Raw genomic sequence first — 17,435 nt, 5'->3', positions numbered from 1 at the left:
GAAGAGTATAGCTGAGCGCAGATTGGGATTATCAGATTTATTACAGAAGACACTGAAAATTGCTAACTTAAAGTATTTAATCATAAAACAAGGCAATAATTAAGATACCTTTTATGTCATTCAAACTAAAGTACTGACGTTTGCGACGTCATAATGTACCTTGCTCAACATAGGCATAATTCTAAATAGCAAGATTATGAAACTAATGATGCTTTTAAATATGTTTCTTATGCATATCTATGAGAAAAACATGATGGCCAACTAAACTGGAGATGGGATTGACGTCTGGCGGTAACCCCAACAACCCAACCGGCTATTCCTAAGAACCCGAGACTTGAGACCACAGCCCGGACGTGACGCAGCTGTATACCGGAGATGATCATCCCACAGAAGAACGAGAGAACATCCGTCCCAGTCCAGAAACGCAGGCAGAAAATTAACCCTTTCCCTCCCTTAGCGCAAGACTCTTCACTTTGTCTTCCGGTCCTTAGCGCCCGGCTGAATTATCTGCATACTTTCGCGAGCTATGCGATAGTATTTAGTTCTCTTCGGTTTTGAAGTGTTTATGAGGCGTTTATGAACATGCAGTACGATCTACTAGGCTTAGGAAATGAAAGAAGAGCAATAATCTGTCGTGACGTCACCTAGGAAACTGTCTTCCACGAGCGCGGACAGCTGTGTCGTTCGTAAACATGGCGGGATTGAATACTGCGGACATTGAAACTGAGCTGAATATAGGCGACGAAAGTGACACAGAATCGATGAGTAGGGATGGAGGTGAATTTTTAGTGAGGGAATAACGTATCAACGAAGATAATTTTAGTGATAACAGTGATGTAAGTGAAAACGGATATCGAGGATCCGGATCTGATTGCGATGCCGCGGCATTTCAGTTAACACAAATATTTCGTTTCGTTACTCTGAATGATTATACGGATGATATTGAACCTGTCCATAATTTCAAATGAGTACTACGAGAAATATATTATTTTTGACATATGTTAGGAGGAGAAAAACTATTCAGCGAGATATCCACTTGCTCAATGCAACATTCAAACAGTTACATTCCGGAAACATAGATACAGAATGTGAAGACACTTGCTCAGGGGAAATAGAAGCTGATACACAGTATATATTCCACTTCCAGAATCACATGGTTATTGGTTTAGAGGGATTCGTACAACATGAGAATGTGATAAAAAGAGCCTACCCTTTTGTCGAGTACCATAATTGGGGGGGTGGGGTGGGGGGGGGGGGTGGAGGAGGTTTGAACCAACAACCTTACGACTCAATGAATACGGAAATGGATGTGATGGTACGTTTTCTAATATTATTGAAAATTTGAATACATTGTGATCAGCAGATTTTATTATATTTAACTTTATCTGAAACAGTGTTATCTGCTTCAATTTTTCCTAAATAATAGGTTCAAATCTGGCGATAAGCGGACTAAAATTGTGGGCGGGAAAGGGTTAACTTTCACAAAGTTTATTCAAAATTTAATTATATATACATTTTATTTAGAAGGAAGTTATTGTGTTGTTATAAGAGATAGATCGATGAGCTTATAAACCATGGGATAATTTCCACGGAATTATAGGTCACTTCGACTACATGTCAGCATTACTTGTCACGGTCATCAGAAGGCTGTCACATCAACCAGGAGGTATTGACTTGTATTATATTTACTGCCAAGTAAGTAGTTATACGGTAATAGTGACAACTAAAAAGTAAGTTGTATGTGGGTTTTTAAAATCATCGCACTAATTCAGATAAGTTTTCGGCAAGTATGAGATAGAAAAAGGCACGTAGTGGTTATGGTGGTGATTATTGCTCAAGGAGGACTGGGAGAGAAGAGCCGTGGCCATAATAACAGCCTTAGTATTTGGCTTGTGGGAAACTACGGAAAACAATCTTTAGGGCTGCCGATGATGCATTTCAAACCTATGATCACCAGAATGCAAGCTACATCTATATATTATAGATTTGGTTACACAGTGCTATTGTTTCATCTTCCCTTCGCCGAAGCTCTTTAGATTACTGTACACTCACTGTAACTACACTATAATCAAAGCCACACTTTCTTGTACGGTGGCGTATTGCTTTAGTGTTGATACTGTTAAAGGGTAGAGAAGGGTCCACCTATTCAAAAGCATCAACTTATATAGCGCCTATATAACTGGGACTAGTTTTGACCCCGTATACATGGGGGTCATCTTCAGCCATGATCCAATTGGAAAAATATATGCTCATATATAACACATAATAAACAATCTGGTGTGTCTCAATTTACAATCCAAATTATGAAACATTATTTAATTTATTGTGTGTTGTATGTGAGCATATATTTTTCCAATTGGATCGTGACTGAAGATGACCCAGTGTATATGGGGTCGAAACTAGTCCCGGTCATATAGACTTGAAACAAGTTAATGGTACTGAATAGGCGGACCCTTCTCTACCTTTTAATGGTGATGAATCTTTAATAAGGACCATTATGAAATTCATAATCTATGATTAGTGTTGATATGAGATTTAAATTCCACCGAAAGCAATATTCTTATCTGGGAGCAAGTCATGCTTAGTAGAGGTCTGCATTATCTCAGATTTTTACCGGCGAGTACCGCTCGCCTCTCTGGCTCTCGGGAGTATGCGGCCGAGCGTCCTGTGCAGCCGGTTGCGGGCTACCGATCATCAGCGACTGGCCGAGCGCGCCAAACGCTCGGTCGGTCGCCAGTAACCGGCGGGCTCAGTGCTAGCCAGCCAGCGAGCTGCGCTTCGCCGGACTCGAGATCATAGGCCACTACTTCACATTAATCCTCACCTATTTCTTTTACAAATGTAACCTAAATATTACAGTTGTATATGTTACATTTGAAGTGTGTTAATATGTTGCAGACTATTGGATTTTCGTCTTTGAGGTGATAATGTATCTAATAATTGTAACGTTATGAACTGTAATGCCTTCATATAGTATTTTGTTCCGTTCGCTAGATAAACGGGGACACAGTAATAGTGGGTTATGTGTAGCCTGTCTCCAGACTCGGCCACATATACACTGTACTAATATCAAATGCAGGGTCAAGAAGAAATGCCGGATTGTTTTTAAACAAATACTCATCAATTTTCTTTTTACAAGCGTTAATTTACAAACAAAGTGAAAGTGGTACTGTAAATGAAGTTATATGTGAATCATAAATATACAATTCGTTTTTCGTCATTGGTGCTGCCTGATGCACAGGATTCATTTGTGTTCCTGGAGCTACTACTAGAGCTGGCGGTTTGCACTTCTTCCTGTGAAGTAAATGAAAGTAGAATCAAACATTCATAGCGTTTGAGGAATGTTTCCTTTCTTGTGATTACATGGTATGTTCAGAATACTTACGAAATTGTCATGGATCAATAAGAGATCATCCACCTTATGATTCCAAGCACGATCTTTTGCTAGACAGCAGGTGACCGGCCTGGCTAAAATTTCTCTCTCTGGAAACACTAGTGGCATGAATGCAGAGAACTCTTCTACTACTACCGACAGCCTTGGAAATAACTCCGCATGCGTTTTCCACCACTTCAAAATGTGGCACTCGGCACAGCTACAGTCAGATTTGGAGAGCGAAAGGTACCTGTCGATCCATTAGTAGTATTTGTGTGTCCATCTTCGTCGTCCTCATCCGAACTCCAGTCCACCTTGGACTTTTTCATGGGAAGAACTTGGTCACTGTTTGCTTGAATGGGCTCTAAAAATGAACAAAACATCCGTAATGCATTCATGTCACCTTTAAATATGTATAAAAGTTAGGATACTGGTTACTAAAAGCTATATTTCCAGTGAATTCCTATATATATATATATATATATCGCAAAAATTACATCAAAACGCATTGTGGAATATTTAGGTTGCGAAACCCTTCCCAAATATTGTATTGCCTTATTTTCTTGACACGGCATAAGCCCAAAAGCCTATACAGAAACATTCGTTTACTACTTTTTTTCAGTGATTCGACCTTACCATTTACAGGCACATTTACGAGCACAATCGTCGAACTTCAGCATACGCGACCTGCTTTTCTTCTGCTGTGACTTTCTTCAAATGACGTCGTGATGGCCATAGAACCGTGGCTTTGTAACGGATAGCCTCCAATTTGCACTTCTCTCTGTTGAAATATGCTGCTCTCGTTTTTATTTTCGTCATGCATTGAAAATGATAAACAATATATACATAATTATATTCCGATAATTCAGCAGGTTTATAAACGATCGTAACTTATAAAAATATTTCTTACTTCGTTGTCACTCTCTTCTGGTTCACAATGATGTAACAGACGCGTGTACCAAGGCAGCACACGTTTCAGCCTTGTTACACTTTCCAAATCCAAACTCGCTTCTTTAAAGGGGGTTAGAAAAGCGATAACTTCTCGTATGCACTCTTCATGGAAAGTTTCTAAGAGTTTCGATTGCCCACGGGATTCTAATAGATCTAGAATATCGTCAATTAAACTTATGATGGAATTGAGCATTAACAGTATACTGTTCCACCGCGTTACAGCTTCTTGCTTCATAGAGTGCTGCAGACGCCCCGAGTGACTCGATCTCTTCAAATAGCCTACTATAGCTCTTGCTGATAGCAGACATGTCAGTATTTCAGGAGCTGCATCTTCTAAAAACGTCTCTTAACATGTGTGACGAAGCGCAGTCATCAGGCAGTGATCAAAGCAAGGCAGACGGTCGTAAGATTCAAGTGCCTTCTTCATATTAGCTCCTTGGTCGGTGACAAAGTAACATTTTGTAAGATCATTCTTGTTAATTGCTAACTCAAGCAACCGCTCTTCGATTTCGTGCCGAATGTTCTCTCCTGTCTTAGGTATGTCCAGAAACTCAGTTGTTAGCAAAACAAGCGTTTCTAGCTGCCACTCATCGTTAACATAATGCGATGTCAGAGTCAAGAAATTTCTCTCCTTGTAGTTATCAGACCACAGATCAGCATCTGAAGCGCACATTTTGTTTTTTATGGCACATATTAGCTTGGGCACCATTGTCGCCCGTATTTTTTCGACCTTTTCTTTAATATGCCGTGATACAGTGGTAGGGTGCGGAAGAACATCTTCTATTATTGACTTTGCCATAAGTGGCGCCAACATTGATGAGCTCCTGCGAATAATTCTTGAAGCCAATCTTACTACTAGTATTTAACGGCAGCAAATCTATTCCACTGATATCGACCAACTTATAAACACCAACTTTCTTTATGCTGCTTGATACTGCACGTGTTCGGTGGAATTCTGATCCTCAGTTACTTTCGCAGCGCCAAATCATACCTGTTTTGCTTGACTGGTAAGAAAGTACAGTATCACATGTAGCACACTGCACGAACCCAGAAGAAGCCTGCGTGACAGGATCCACTACAAGTGCAAACGATTTCCAAGCTTCACTCTTCGCCACCTCTTCCGACATATCTTTCTTCTTCAGGACTAACGAGCCGCTCCTAATTCTCTCCAGAATACTTCTCTTCGTTTCTTGAATGCAGCGTTTAAGACTTATACTTGGTTGATCCATAAGCTGTCTGCACTGCTCAAAGCCCAGTCACCAACTGGTTTTACACACGATGTCTAATGCATTCCGCACTGTAGAGCGCGCGGCGGTTTTACAGTCACCGACCGGGATTATGATTACGCTCGAGCGCCCTGCAGTGCTCGACAGTTCCACTGATCACCGAGAGGTGAAGGGCGACCGGCCACATGGTGTATTAGACGGCCACAGCCTTATCGCAGCGTGGGCTTTTCCCAGCCGTCGAGCAGCGGCACGAAGTGGGCAATGCTCGAGCGGTTGTTTTCTTCTAAATGCAGAGCTCTAATGCTTAGCCATATTTGAGTGATGTGCAAGACAACAGCTGACTAGAAGGCTTAAAAACTAGTCCTCGTTTCTGCAATCGGATCTAAAAATTTCAGAATGTTGTAAATTTACACGCCAGCTCCAGGGTGTAGGGGTAACATGCCTGCCTTTTACCTGGAAGCCCCGGGTTCAAATTTAAATTTCTGGATACCTCAGGGACTTTTATCTGGATCTGCGAGCTAGTTTGAGTTTCACTCAGCCTATGAGAACAGCTGAGGAGCAAGCTAACGGTAAAACCGCAGATCCAGCCTAGAAGGCCAAGAATAACTACCAAGAGGATTTGTCACACTGACCGTCAGAGTTACAGTTACTTGGCAGGCCAAGGTGCATCGGGGATGTAGTGCCATGGGGTTTGGTTCGCCAAGTTTATTGATTAGGCCAACATTACAAGATTTCTTTTTTTTTTTTTTTTGTAAACCTTCTTATATAATTGTTATTCATTAACGGGTAAGCCTCAGCTGTGTTAAGCTCTTCATATTTGATGACAACATAATCTTTCAAATATTTCACAACACATAAATAGCATGTAGTAGTCTTACAAGTAGCTTTGGAGATTACCACTAGTTTTATAAAACTGATCATGTACAGGACAACACATGGTAAAAATTTCTTTTGGGGAGGCCTATAATGCAATACTTACTGCACGACTGTAACGACGGTAACCGGAGTCATCTCCCCTACCCCGAATAGAATACTTCTCCACACCACTGCTACCTGCAACAACGATTCATATGCATATGACAAGATTTACACAGTTCACTGATTTTTTATCAAAAAACTGGGCTTAATTTACATTTGCACAGGACCCATAAAAATATCTAAGTATTATTGCAGATCACACTTTTTCTGAAGAAATGTTAGTAAAAGTCTTTTATTTTGGACCAGTGGGTTTTTAAACATTATTTTCTGCACACAGACAAATGCCCGAGTGCACCAAGCTCGGTAATTATCAGCCTTTACGAAACTGTGGTATTGCCGTAAAAGCAGTGCACCATTATTATCGCCCAGTTTCGTTACCGTGGTTTCTTGACGCTCGATTTTCTCGCTATTATTCCCATCGGAAAACATTCGAAGTAGTATTCAGGAAGTAGTGATCATTTCGATAGTCACTTGTCTAGTTTATCCATCCGGCAGTGATCGTTTCGACAGTCACTTGTCCATCGTGTTTACATTTTGTGACAGCGCAATCAAGTTATCAGCTCCTTAAAATGGAAAATAAAGTAATGAAACGCCCTAGAAATCCTAATTTCAGTCCTCACGAAAATTTTGTCCTCTTCCTGTTGGATTTGGCTGAAAAATACAAGGCAGTCATTGAAAATAAAAAGACGGATGGCGTGACATTAAAAGAAAAGGAGAAAACTTGGTTAAGGATCAGTCAAGAATTTAGTTGTGTGCCAGGTAAGTAAATATAAAAAGCAATTTAATAGACTATCTGCCCCTGGGAGGGAAAGTACACTATGCCGCTAGAGAAATATTTGTGAAGAGAGTTTCTTTGGTAGTTGCGTTTTTGCATTGAAGTTAGTTCTATTGCAATTATTTTGTGGGTAGCTAGGTTAGTGTACATTTGCCAGTGTGAAAATTTAATGCCGTAGTATTTTTTTTAATTCCTGAAAATGGGCAGAAGTGGATTTATAATGTTCTATACCTCTGAAAAAGTAACTTAGAAGTGACTTGTGTACAGTGGAACCTCGATTATCCGTTCCCGGAAAGTACGTTTTCCCGGAAAATGCGTTCAAATTACGTGGTCCCGAGGGCATCGTAATTAAATCACGTTGTAAAAGTCCCGCATTATCCGTTCCTCGAAGAAACGATTTCCCGGATCAACCGTCCAGAAATTCCAGTCCCATCAACGCTAAATCCTCGATCAATCGTTTTTTAATAAACTGTATCTCATGAAAGGACGGCTATGGCATATTTATGGATCTTGGCGTTCGGCGATCGGCGGTGAACTTGCATAAGGGACCATCTTAGCATCGCATTCGGGTGGTATTGTTTAGAGAATCTCAGAAAATCATAGGGCAGAGAGTGGCCACAGCAATTGCTAGAAGACACGGCGCATTTCTACAGCTCTGCGTGAAGACGAAACGAGTTTCGTCAAATGTTCGCACTTATAAAACGTTCATATTATATCCAGGGTTAGATGTTTTCTTATTTACATTTTTTCGATCGTACGGCCGAAGGGGTTTTGGGCACTTTGCTCAGGGCACTGCAGACCTAAGTGGGCTTTCAGGCAGGAATCGAAACTGCTCCTTAACACAAATTCAGTATTTTTTATATTATCGTACATGATTATGTTAGCGAGACGAAAACAGATGTTGCACCTTACATTAAAAAAAAAGAAAGCCATGGGAGGTCTTGGGATTGCCTATTACTGTTACTAATGTAAGACTGGGAATTTTACGTTTTCGTGTTAAAATACCAAAAACCACAGTCGTTTTACTTGCGCACGTTACATTTTAAATGATTGGTATAATTTCAAACTCGTACTGACATGTACAGCGAGCGCACTTTCCAGATGACCTCAAGGTCACGAATAACCGTAATTTCTGAAGTTTTGATATTTCTTTTATCTTTCCAATTTGATTGGATTTGTGACGCGCAGAACTGAATATAATGTATTCGAGAACTTTTAAGAATCGATACTGACATTCAAAACCATGTTTTCGAGTTCAACATAACCTTTAAAAGTCGATGTAGGCCTAATTTGCGCGGTACGAGATTTCCAGAAACTGACTATGAACAGTATACCGGAGACCAAATTACAATGAAAGATTAAGAAATGAACGGATTTCGCCATTATTTTGGGTGCTTTTGTATCTAATATGCTTTATTTTATTAGATGAGAGAATTAAAAGTTACTTGTGGTCGATTGTCGTTTGGCTTGGCGTTGTTAGATTTTTCGAAGAGTTTGGCTAGCGTAATCAAATTTGCTGAACTGAAAGAAGTTTTCAGGGGAAACTGACGAAGATTCCCCTGTAAAATTGAATATAAAGTATCGAGATTTTGAACTCGCGTACCGGTAATTAATGCGGTTCGCGGTCTAAGATGCCCGGCTCTCATCCAGAGGGCCCGGGTTCGATTGCGACCAGGTCAGGCAATTTTACCTGGATATAAGTCTGGTTCCAGGTCCACTTAGCCTACGTGATTACCTTTAATTGTGGAGCTACCGTATCTAATGGTGAGATGGCGACCCCGATCTACAGAGCCAGGAATATCGGCCGAGAGGATTCGTCGCACTGACGATGCGCCCCTCGTAATCTGCAGGCCTTCGGGCTGAGCAGCGGTCGCTTGGCAGGCAAAGTCTCACTGGGGCTGTAGTTTGGTTTGGTTTAGGAGTTTTTGTAAGATTATAATTATACATATTTCATTTTTGTGATGTTTAGCCGATAGTTTTCATTCATTCCCGGATTTTCCGTTTTCCCGTGTTGTACGTTTTATTTTCACGGTCCCTCGAAAAACGGAGAATCGAGGTTTCACTGTATTACTTTCAAAAATAAAGCTTTCATTCATATCTGTTATCTCCATCTTCATTTTCGATGTTACCCCTTTTTCAGCGTAATGTCAATGGTAGTAAAAATTATAATAATATATGTAGGCATTAAAATTAAATTACCAAGAATGTGAATTTTATCTGTATTAGAAATACCGAGTGTAGTGAGAAACACGACTTTACATACTCTTGCTACCGTTTTATTCACTATAAGTTTGCTTTTGATTTAAACTACCTGCTCCTAGACTGTGAAATCTGTGGGCGAACGAATAAAATGCCTTTCGGTATCATTACTTTTTATGTTGGGCATACCAGTAATATGAACAGAATATTTCCAACCTTTCTGTTCCCTTTTATGGTAATGCATCCTGCAGAATCATGGTGATTTCATTGCTCTGTACTTTACATTCTGACCCATTTTATCTGTGTAAGATTTCCTGGCTATATAGCTGGCATTGGGCTTGTTACTTACCCACTGACTTGGATTCAGGACACGTTTCCTTTATTGCTGACTGATTGCTGTTGTGATTGTATGTAATCTTTCTAGTTGTGGCTTCATTGCCTGCTGTACTATTCACAACCTAACGGGATTATCCAAAATACTGTCACCAGTGCGACGAGTCTGTGTAGGGACCAGTATCTGACTCCATTCTGGAACTCTTCGTAAAGAAAAGCCTCATAATTTTTATCATTTTCAGTCATGAGGTCCACTGCAGCTTAATAGTAAATAATCATTCAATATCTTGCTCTCTGAAGTGGAACACAAAGGCTGCTTTGATACTGCATGCTACTGTGGTGTAATGAAGCACACAATTAGTTAGTGTTATAATCTACTGAAGTAATTTTGCTTCGTATGTCAGTATGCTCAGATGTGGTTATGGGTGATGTATGTGTAACTCCAACAAATGGTAAGCTCTGTAAGAGTACTTGTTCTGCTATAATAAATTTACAAAAACTAATGGGGATCTGCTGATCACACAAATGGAGAAACTTACCGTAAATTCCTATAGATTTCACCATGGTAAGATTGAATTGACCTCATGCCAGTTTAACCTTATTGCTTACCTGGACAAGTGTTATGATTTCTATTGTCAAACGTCCTCATCACTTCAGTTTCTCCAAAGAATTCAATAACTTCATGCTATTAGAACACTGCAGCAAACTGCTGAACAGTCCGAAAGACTCTGCATAACAGCTGTCACACGGTGCTCAATGAGCCATCAACGATGCAGGTTATGTGGGAACCATAAAGTATTTTTAGGACTACATGCCACTAGAAAGGGCAGAATGTGTAGGTTAGCATCATATGTAGTAAACTCATATATATATATATCTTGCTTGTAAATTTAATTTAACAATAGCATACAGTAGATCACTTTAAAATAAATAAACTGTAATATAACTTCCAGAACCTGATGACAGTCTGAAAAGACCGCCCAGTACTTCCAACCCTCTGGACACACTACGAGATATTGCTAATGTGAGTACGGTATGTTAATATGTTTACCATATATCACAATGCACAAAACTACACACAAATAACTGCAGACCACAGAAGTACAGACTGTGTTTATGTAATAATATAATTATTCTGTTTTAGGGGGGACTTTGGTGCTGACAATGGTGGTGGTGGTGGTGATGATGATGAGGGTGACAACTAAGGCCAGTGTTCTCATGATTATGGGCAAACTCCATACACCAACAAGACCTTCAAGTGGTGTAGGCCTAAAGGTGAAATCTTTTCTGTTTTAATTTAGTTTGAGAAAAACTTCACTGCACTGGCTGGAGGTAGAGTTTAGATAGTGAAAATAAATTTAAAAACCACTAATATTTATAACACTGAGGCCAAACTATTAAATATTCTTTTTCAATTTACATGGCACTGCATTTTTTCTCTTCACTAAAAGAATGGACCAATCGAGGAAGACACCCGGAGGTACAAAAAAGAGGAAGCTGACAGCAACGGAGTCCATATCAAGCGCTGCTGAAGTGCAGCGAGAGGCACTTCTGTTGGACATGGTGCTGAAGTAAGAAAAACATAAGGAGGAATTAGAAATTTCTAAATTAAAAAAGGAATTATTAAAAGAAAAAATTGCCTACTGGAAAGGAAAAAATGCTGAACCATTGTAAAAGAAATTTTAAAAATAAAATCTCACCTTTACTTTGTTTGAATTTAAGTAAAATGTCTGTTAATTACAGCACGTCTGGTAACTTGTCCTGGATTATCATCATTCCTGAGATGCAGATGCACAGCAGGTATTGGTAAATTGCCTTCTTCTTCTTGATCAAGTAATTGAAGATTAATTTCAGGGTCATTGGGAGGATCTATTTCTCGAGCTGCAATGGCAATGTTGTGCAGCACAGCCGTGGCAACAATAATGTTCGACATGTTTTGAATGTTGCATCGAAGTCCTAAAGACATGGAAGGGAACCACCTTTTCCACACACCATATTGTCTCTCAACAACATTCCTTGTGGCAATATGGGCTCTGTTATATCGTTGTTCTGCTGGGGAGGTGGGATTCTGAATAGGTGTAAGGAGGAAGGATTTACATGGGTAACCTCCATCACCCAAAAGATAGTCATTAGCTATTTCTCTCGTCTCGAGACGCGCTCTCAGCCGAGAATTGTGAAATATTGTGCTATCATGAGTCGACCCTGGCCATCTTGCTACAATATCTCGTATCATGAGGTTCGAATCGCTCACAGTTTGCACGTTTAGCGAGAAATAACCTTTCCTATTTCTAAATACCTCCCCATTTTCACCTCCAGGAGACTGTATTCGCACGAGTGCAGCCCAACGCACCCAACACACCAGGGAACCCAGCTACTGTATGAAACCCTTCCATAATCTCCCTTTGTTCCCGCTGCGTAAGTGGAAGTTTAATGAACTGTAGCGATAACGACGCAAGTAGATCAGAAACCTTGTGTATTAAGCGGCATACAGTTGTTCTGTCAACATCACAGACGTCACCGATCACTCCTCGAAATGTTCCAGTTGCATAGAACCGCAGCGCTATTAAAAGGCTATTTCTAGGCGATATAGGACAGTTTCTCCCAGTCAGGAATTCCAATTGTTCACCAATTAAATCTAAAATGTAATTCACAGTTTCCTTATGCAATCTAAATTTTCTCTGGAACGAAACATCGCTTAATTCTTCAAATAAATCGCGTCTCTCTTCTATAATTCTCCCTTCATTTCTTTCAAACTGATTAAGATACTGGAGATATAACCTACAGTTGTTAAGCTCCATCTTGGAATCTTTAACCACAGAGCACAAATACAACTTTACCGCTGTTTTCTTAGTTAACCGCTCGCTCGCGGACGGTAAACATTATACCGCGGTAAAATGTCGGTAAACTCGAAACCGAGCTTGGTGCAACCCTGGTAAAATTGTGCAGTTTACCGCGGTATTCTCTTTGCTGAGGTTGGTGCACTCGGGCAAAAGAATTGGAGGTTTATACTCGGCCATGTGCTTGTGACAGAACGACCTTTTGAATCCGTCAAAACTTTACACAGTCGAAACTCAAAGGGGTGAGTTTAAACATTAGCCCATTAGTGCATAGTATTTTATTCTGCTTCATTTCAATTTAGCTACTCTTATGTTGGCACCACTACAAAAATGAAATGAAATTAATAACGTCACCCGCCAAACAGTCGCCACTAGCACGTAGTTAGCTGTGATTCGCGCGTTTATGGAAGTTTGGTTTTCTTTGTGAGATAACCGTGAAATTTGATTTTAACGAATGTAGTGCGATGTGACGGAAACGACCAAGTCATGAACCGCGAAGTGATAATCCTTTGCGGCACGGAGTGACTTAATATAATACCAATATAAATGGTCCGTTATTGGACATTCAGGACAAATATTTCACATCTATATCATCTGATGGCCAGGCAGGCATCAATTTTTGATAATGAGACAAAGTCTCTTAGTGCATTGGCACTGCCGGTGGCTCCAGTTAGCCTACGCAGTGGCCTCCACGGTATGCACTAGCCAGCGTATTGGTAGGTTTGCTAGGTACCAACTGATGAGCCCACCCTAGCACACAAGGGCGAAACGCTGGCAACCAAGAATGAGTTAGCTGGAAAATTTATAATGTCCAATAACGGACCATTTATATTGGTATTATAAATTTACTCATTCAGGACAAATATTTCAGATTCCCTATGGGAATCAACATCTATATCATCGAGTGACTTAATAGTCGGGTGTTAGAATTAGGAATCAATCATTGTCAGCGTTTCCATTAGCATCTTTATATATTATATCACTTTTCACGTTTTTATGTCCCGAATTTTAATAACTGGCTAAACTTTTAGCTTCCACTTTTAACATTAGTTGTACTCTTGATTGTTTTTGGACTGAAGATGCCCTTAATTGAGGGCGCAACATGTCCCATTTAACTGATAGTCTATTTATGTAACCACTATAAGTGAAAATAAAAGTACTGAATAGATGGATTAAATTAAAACACCTTTATTCTTGTTGAACTGTAAATTTTCAATACGGACCAAAAATGAGATTTATAACATGTAAGGCTGATGTAATACGAAGACACGTGTACGATTATTACAGCTCGAAGTCCCTTCTATCATTGCTATGGACAATGCACCGTACCACTGTGTAGTAATGGACAAGACCCCTACTTCGAGCGCCCCTAAAGAACTGTTAGTGGAATGGCTGCTGTAAAGAAATGTCCCAGTGCATATTTCTATGATTAAATTAGCTGACGAGGTAGCGAAGGAACAAGGACACGAGGTTATTAGGTTGCCGCCGTACCACTGTCACTTCAACCACATTGAGTTGGTACGGTATGGGGTGAAGTAAAACATTACGTACGCACTAATAATAAGTCCTTCACAGTTACTGAAGTTGTTGAAGGACTGCTACGGGAGAGTATTGCTCGAATGGATGCAGCTTTGTAGAGGAAGAAAGTTAGCCATATCACAACATTCATTAACTCGGCAATGACAATACATGGCATCATCAGCGACTGTCAGGAGTTTATGATCTGCCTAGACAACAACGAAGACAACGGTATTGATGGCAGTGATCTGGAGGGTATAGAGCCTTTACCTGTGTGAATCAGGTATGAAAATAAGGTTTCTGAATTTTCGTAAATTGTATATATTTTAGTTAAAACCTTTAGTGTTAGCATCGGTGTATATTATTCTAACACGCATTGGTGTATTTACAGCGAGATTCTTGTCGGTCAATTTCTTCCGTATCTTCTAACATGACGATAATAAGTACTCTGTAGTATATTTATCTCGTATTATTTTGTATTTTATTGTAAACTTAATCGGTGTATTGAAAGTTCGATTTTGTCACCCAATTTCATTTGTATTTGTACCACGATGACACTAAAAGCATTTCTCCCATGTTTTAAAAAACTCACGTGTCATGCAATCAGCTAATGTTGCAGCGGCAACATCTCTTCGTATGCCACTGCAGAGTGACCAACATTGTGAGCAGCTGTCATGTGCAACCTATAGGCAGTGTTAGCGAGTTGGCCTATCTTATCCAATTTACACTGTGAAGAAGATCTACAATTTCCACTAAAGACATATCACAATACTGTATACGCTATTTACGGTTATGTATTTCTGATTATGATATCCACAGAAGCACTTCAGATGAGGTCCAAACTGGTCATGCTGATCCACAGACACTGCATTTTTTTTGTACGCTAGACCACCTTGATGCACTGCTTATCACTATCTGTTTGTAGTTCGTACCAGCACTACCAAAACTCCTGCAGTCGTATGATCCCTTCTTTTTCTTGTCTGCCTTTCGTTGAAGGCGCACTTTTGTGTGTGGTTTTCTTGAAATGTCCCAGTTGCACTTATTCCCTTTGAAACAAGATGTCTCACCAGTTTCAGGAATGTAAAGTAGTTGTCGAAGAATATTGTATGCGCCATGTTTGATTCAGTTCCACCTGCATCAATGAGAGACAGGACTACACTTCCACCAAGTCCAAATTACTTCAGCCTTTCATTTTACATTTGGAAAGGTGGAAAGGTATCCTATAGCCACTGGCAGAGAAAGAAGTCTAGCAGAATTTCACAATTTTGCACATCTGATATGGGAGGGGGGGGGGGGGGGGCAGGAAAACCATCGCCAAATGAGATGTACAGACATGCCAACTTTCAAATGTGAAAAATCAGGAGAAATTTCGCAGCGAATCGCGACGTATTACGACACATCACTGATGGCAAAACATGTACAAATTCATTATAATACAATACTATAACCTTCCAATGTATGTCAGGATGAGGTTGGTGAACACATTGGAAGTTTATGTTGAGAAGTAATGTCAATGAAATCTTATGTCCGGTCATCACACCTCCAGGAGAATTTGAATTCAGTTGACTTGTCTCATTATGTGAACATCGCTGAATTGAAGATATCGGCGGATTGATAACATGCTCTAAACCCCGTGGTGCCTCGGAGATATTGGTAGACAATAAAACATCGTGAAACATAGGGCAGGATTAAATGAATAATACACATTCCTCAAGTAAAGTTACTGAAATGCGTATGAACGGCAGAAAATGTCAGTGACAGAATATTACTGAGGGCCATGAAATGTGTGAATGATTTGGAATAAGCAAAGTTTATATGAGAGGGCCATACCTTGTGCATCTAGTCTCGCACGATTCGACGATCGAGATGGAGAATGAAACTGTCAAGTACTAACCTAAATACGAGGCAGTAAATTATTAAACAAGTTCCTTTGCCGGTACAGCTGATTTATACGAGATGGTTATGCATTATGTGTCAAATGTTTTCAACTGTCAAGAACACATGGGAGCTGGAAGCACAGAAGAATTATGAAAAAGCAAACCATCCGCGATTATTATATTGATGTAGAATGTTTTGTCTCTATGGAAGTTGACTCTCAATCTGCATCTTAGAAGGATCGGAATCGTAAAATTCGTGGGGAGAAAGATTGTTTTGAAGAGATATATAACGTGATATTGGCATATTGTAAACGAAAATTACACTGTAAAACAAGATATCTTGTTATCGAAACGTAAAGGCAAGTGTGTTGATTGAACTGTGAAATTGTATCAAGGTGTATGACCCTGTCCTAATAGATATCTCTGAGTTTCAGGTAACATGGAACCGACAATTATTGAATATAATTATGAGATGACAACACGTATTAACATGAACAACTAAAATAGAGGGACCTCGAAGGATCTGGCCAGGAATGTGATGGACACTAATGGATAAATATTAGAGCTGAACATGGAAGGTGACACCGTCGTGGAGCAACAACCCAGGATGAGTACTTAAATATCGTCTATATATTCCGCCATGTAGTTGCTTATTTTAGATGTAGAGTAGTATTCATTTTTTTTAATGTCGATTTATGACGTGTATAATTTTCAACTTGAAGGCGACCGTTATTTATTAATCATTGCGTTGTGTTGATTATGATCGTTGCATCTAGTGCGGTGATTCGATCTATGTTGTGATAGTATGTGATGGGTCGTGTGAGTTTTCTTTTAATGTCTTCTAGCAAGGTTTTACGGAATGATTTTTCGGCATCGATGGTACTGGTGCCATAATAATGTTATTGTGATGAACGTTAACCTAACTCGTGGCTCAAAATACCTCGGAGGAGCTCAGTATTTGCGACGTGTGATTCTATGGTCTTCAGATATTATGTGCTTGTGCAGAAATACGGTGTTTGATAATAGAATTGCGATATTATTGTGGTGATATGGTGTTAATGCGGCAACATATTTAGTAGTCTTTGACGTGAAGTGCCTGAATAGGTTGTTTTCCTAGGTATTGTGAATTCGCCGTGCATGACGTTTTGTGTGACGTGATAAGGTGTTTGATACGGTAGGATCTTTGAAAATATATATACGGATAATGAAATGTGGATGGTTATAGACGTGTCATTATGATTACGTATTTTAAGATGATTCAATGTGAAGGTCCTGATGAAGGTCTTGACGTTAGGAATTGTGTTGGTCATGCGTGAATTTTAATGTCGTTATGATGAATGATTTATTTAGGCACGATGCCGTATTTGG

General features: G+C 39.8%; 1 protein-coding gene across 3 annotated transcripts in view; it reads right to left on the bottom strand.

Annotated features, from left to right (window-relative positions):
* LOC136878887 (zinc finger protein on ecdysone puffs) overlaps window positions 1-17,435 on the bottom strand; it is a 298,143-nt gene that overhangs the window by 217,696 nt on the left and 63,012 nt on the right. For all 3 annotated transcript variants that reach the window (XM_067152463.2, XM_067152465.2, XM_068228848.1), the window contains exon 4: window positions 6,530-6,603. In XM_067152463.2, the coding sequence (XP_067008564.2) occupies window positions 6,530-6,603 (74 nt within the window). The remainder of the gene's footprint in view (window positions 1-6,529; window positions 6,604-17,435) is intronic.

Source organism: Anabrus simplex, chromosome 8, assembly GCF_040414725.1.
Source record: "Anabrus simplex isolate iqAnaSimp1 chromosome 8, ASM4041472v1, whole genome shotgun sequence".
NCBI classification, from domain to species: Eukaryota; Metazoa; Arthropoda; class Insecta; order Orthoptera; family Tettigoniidae; genus Anabrus; species Anabrus simplex.
The sequence above is the reverse complement of the archived record's forward strand: the minus strand, read 5'-3'. Positions and strand labels throughout refer to the sequence as shown.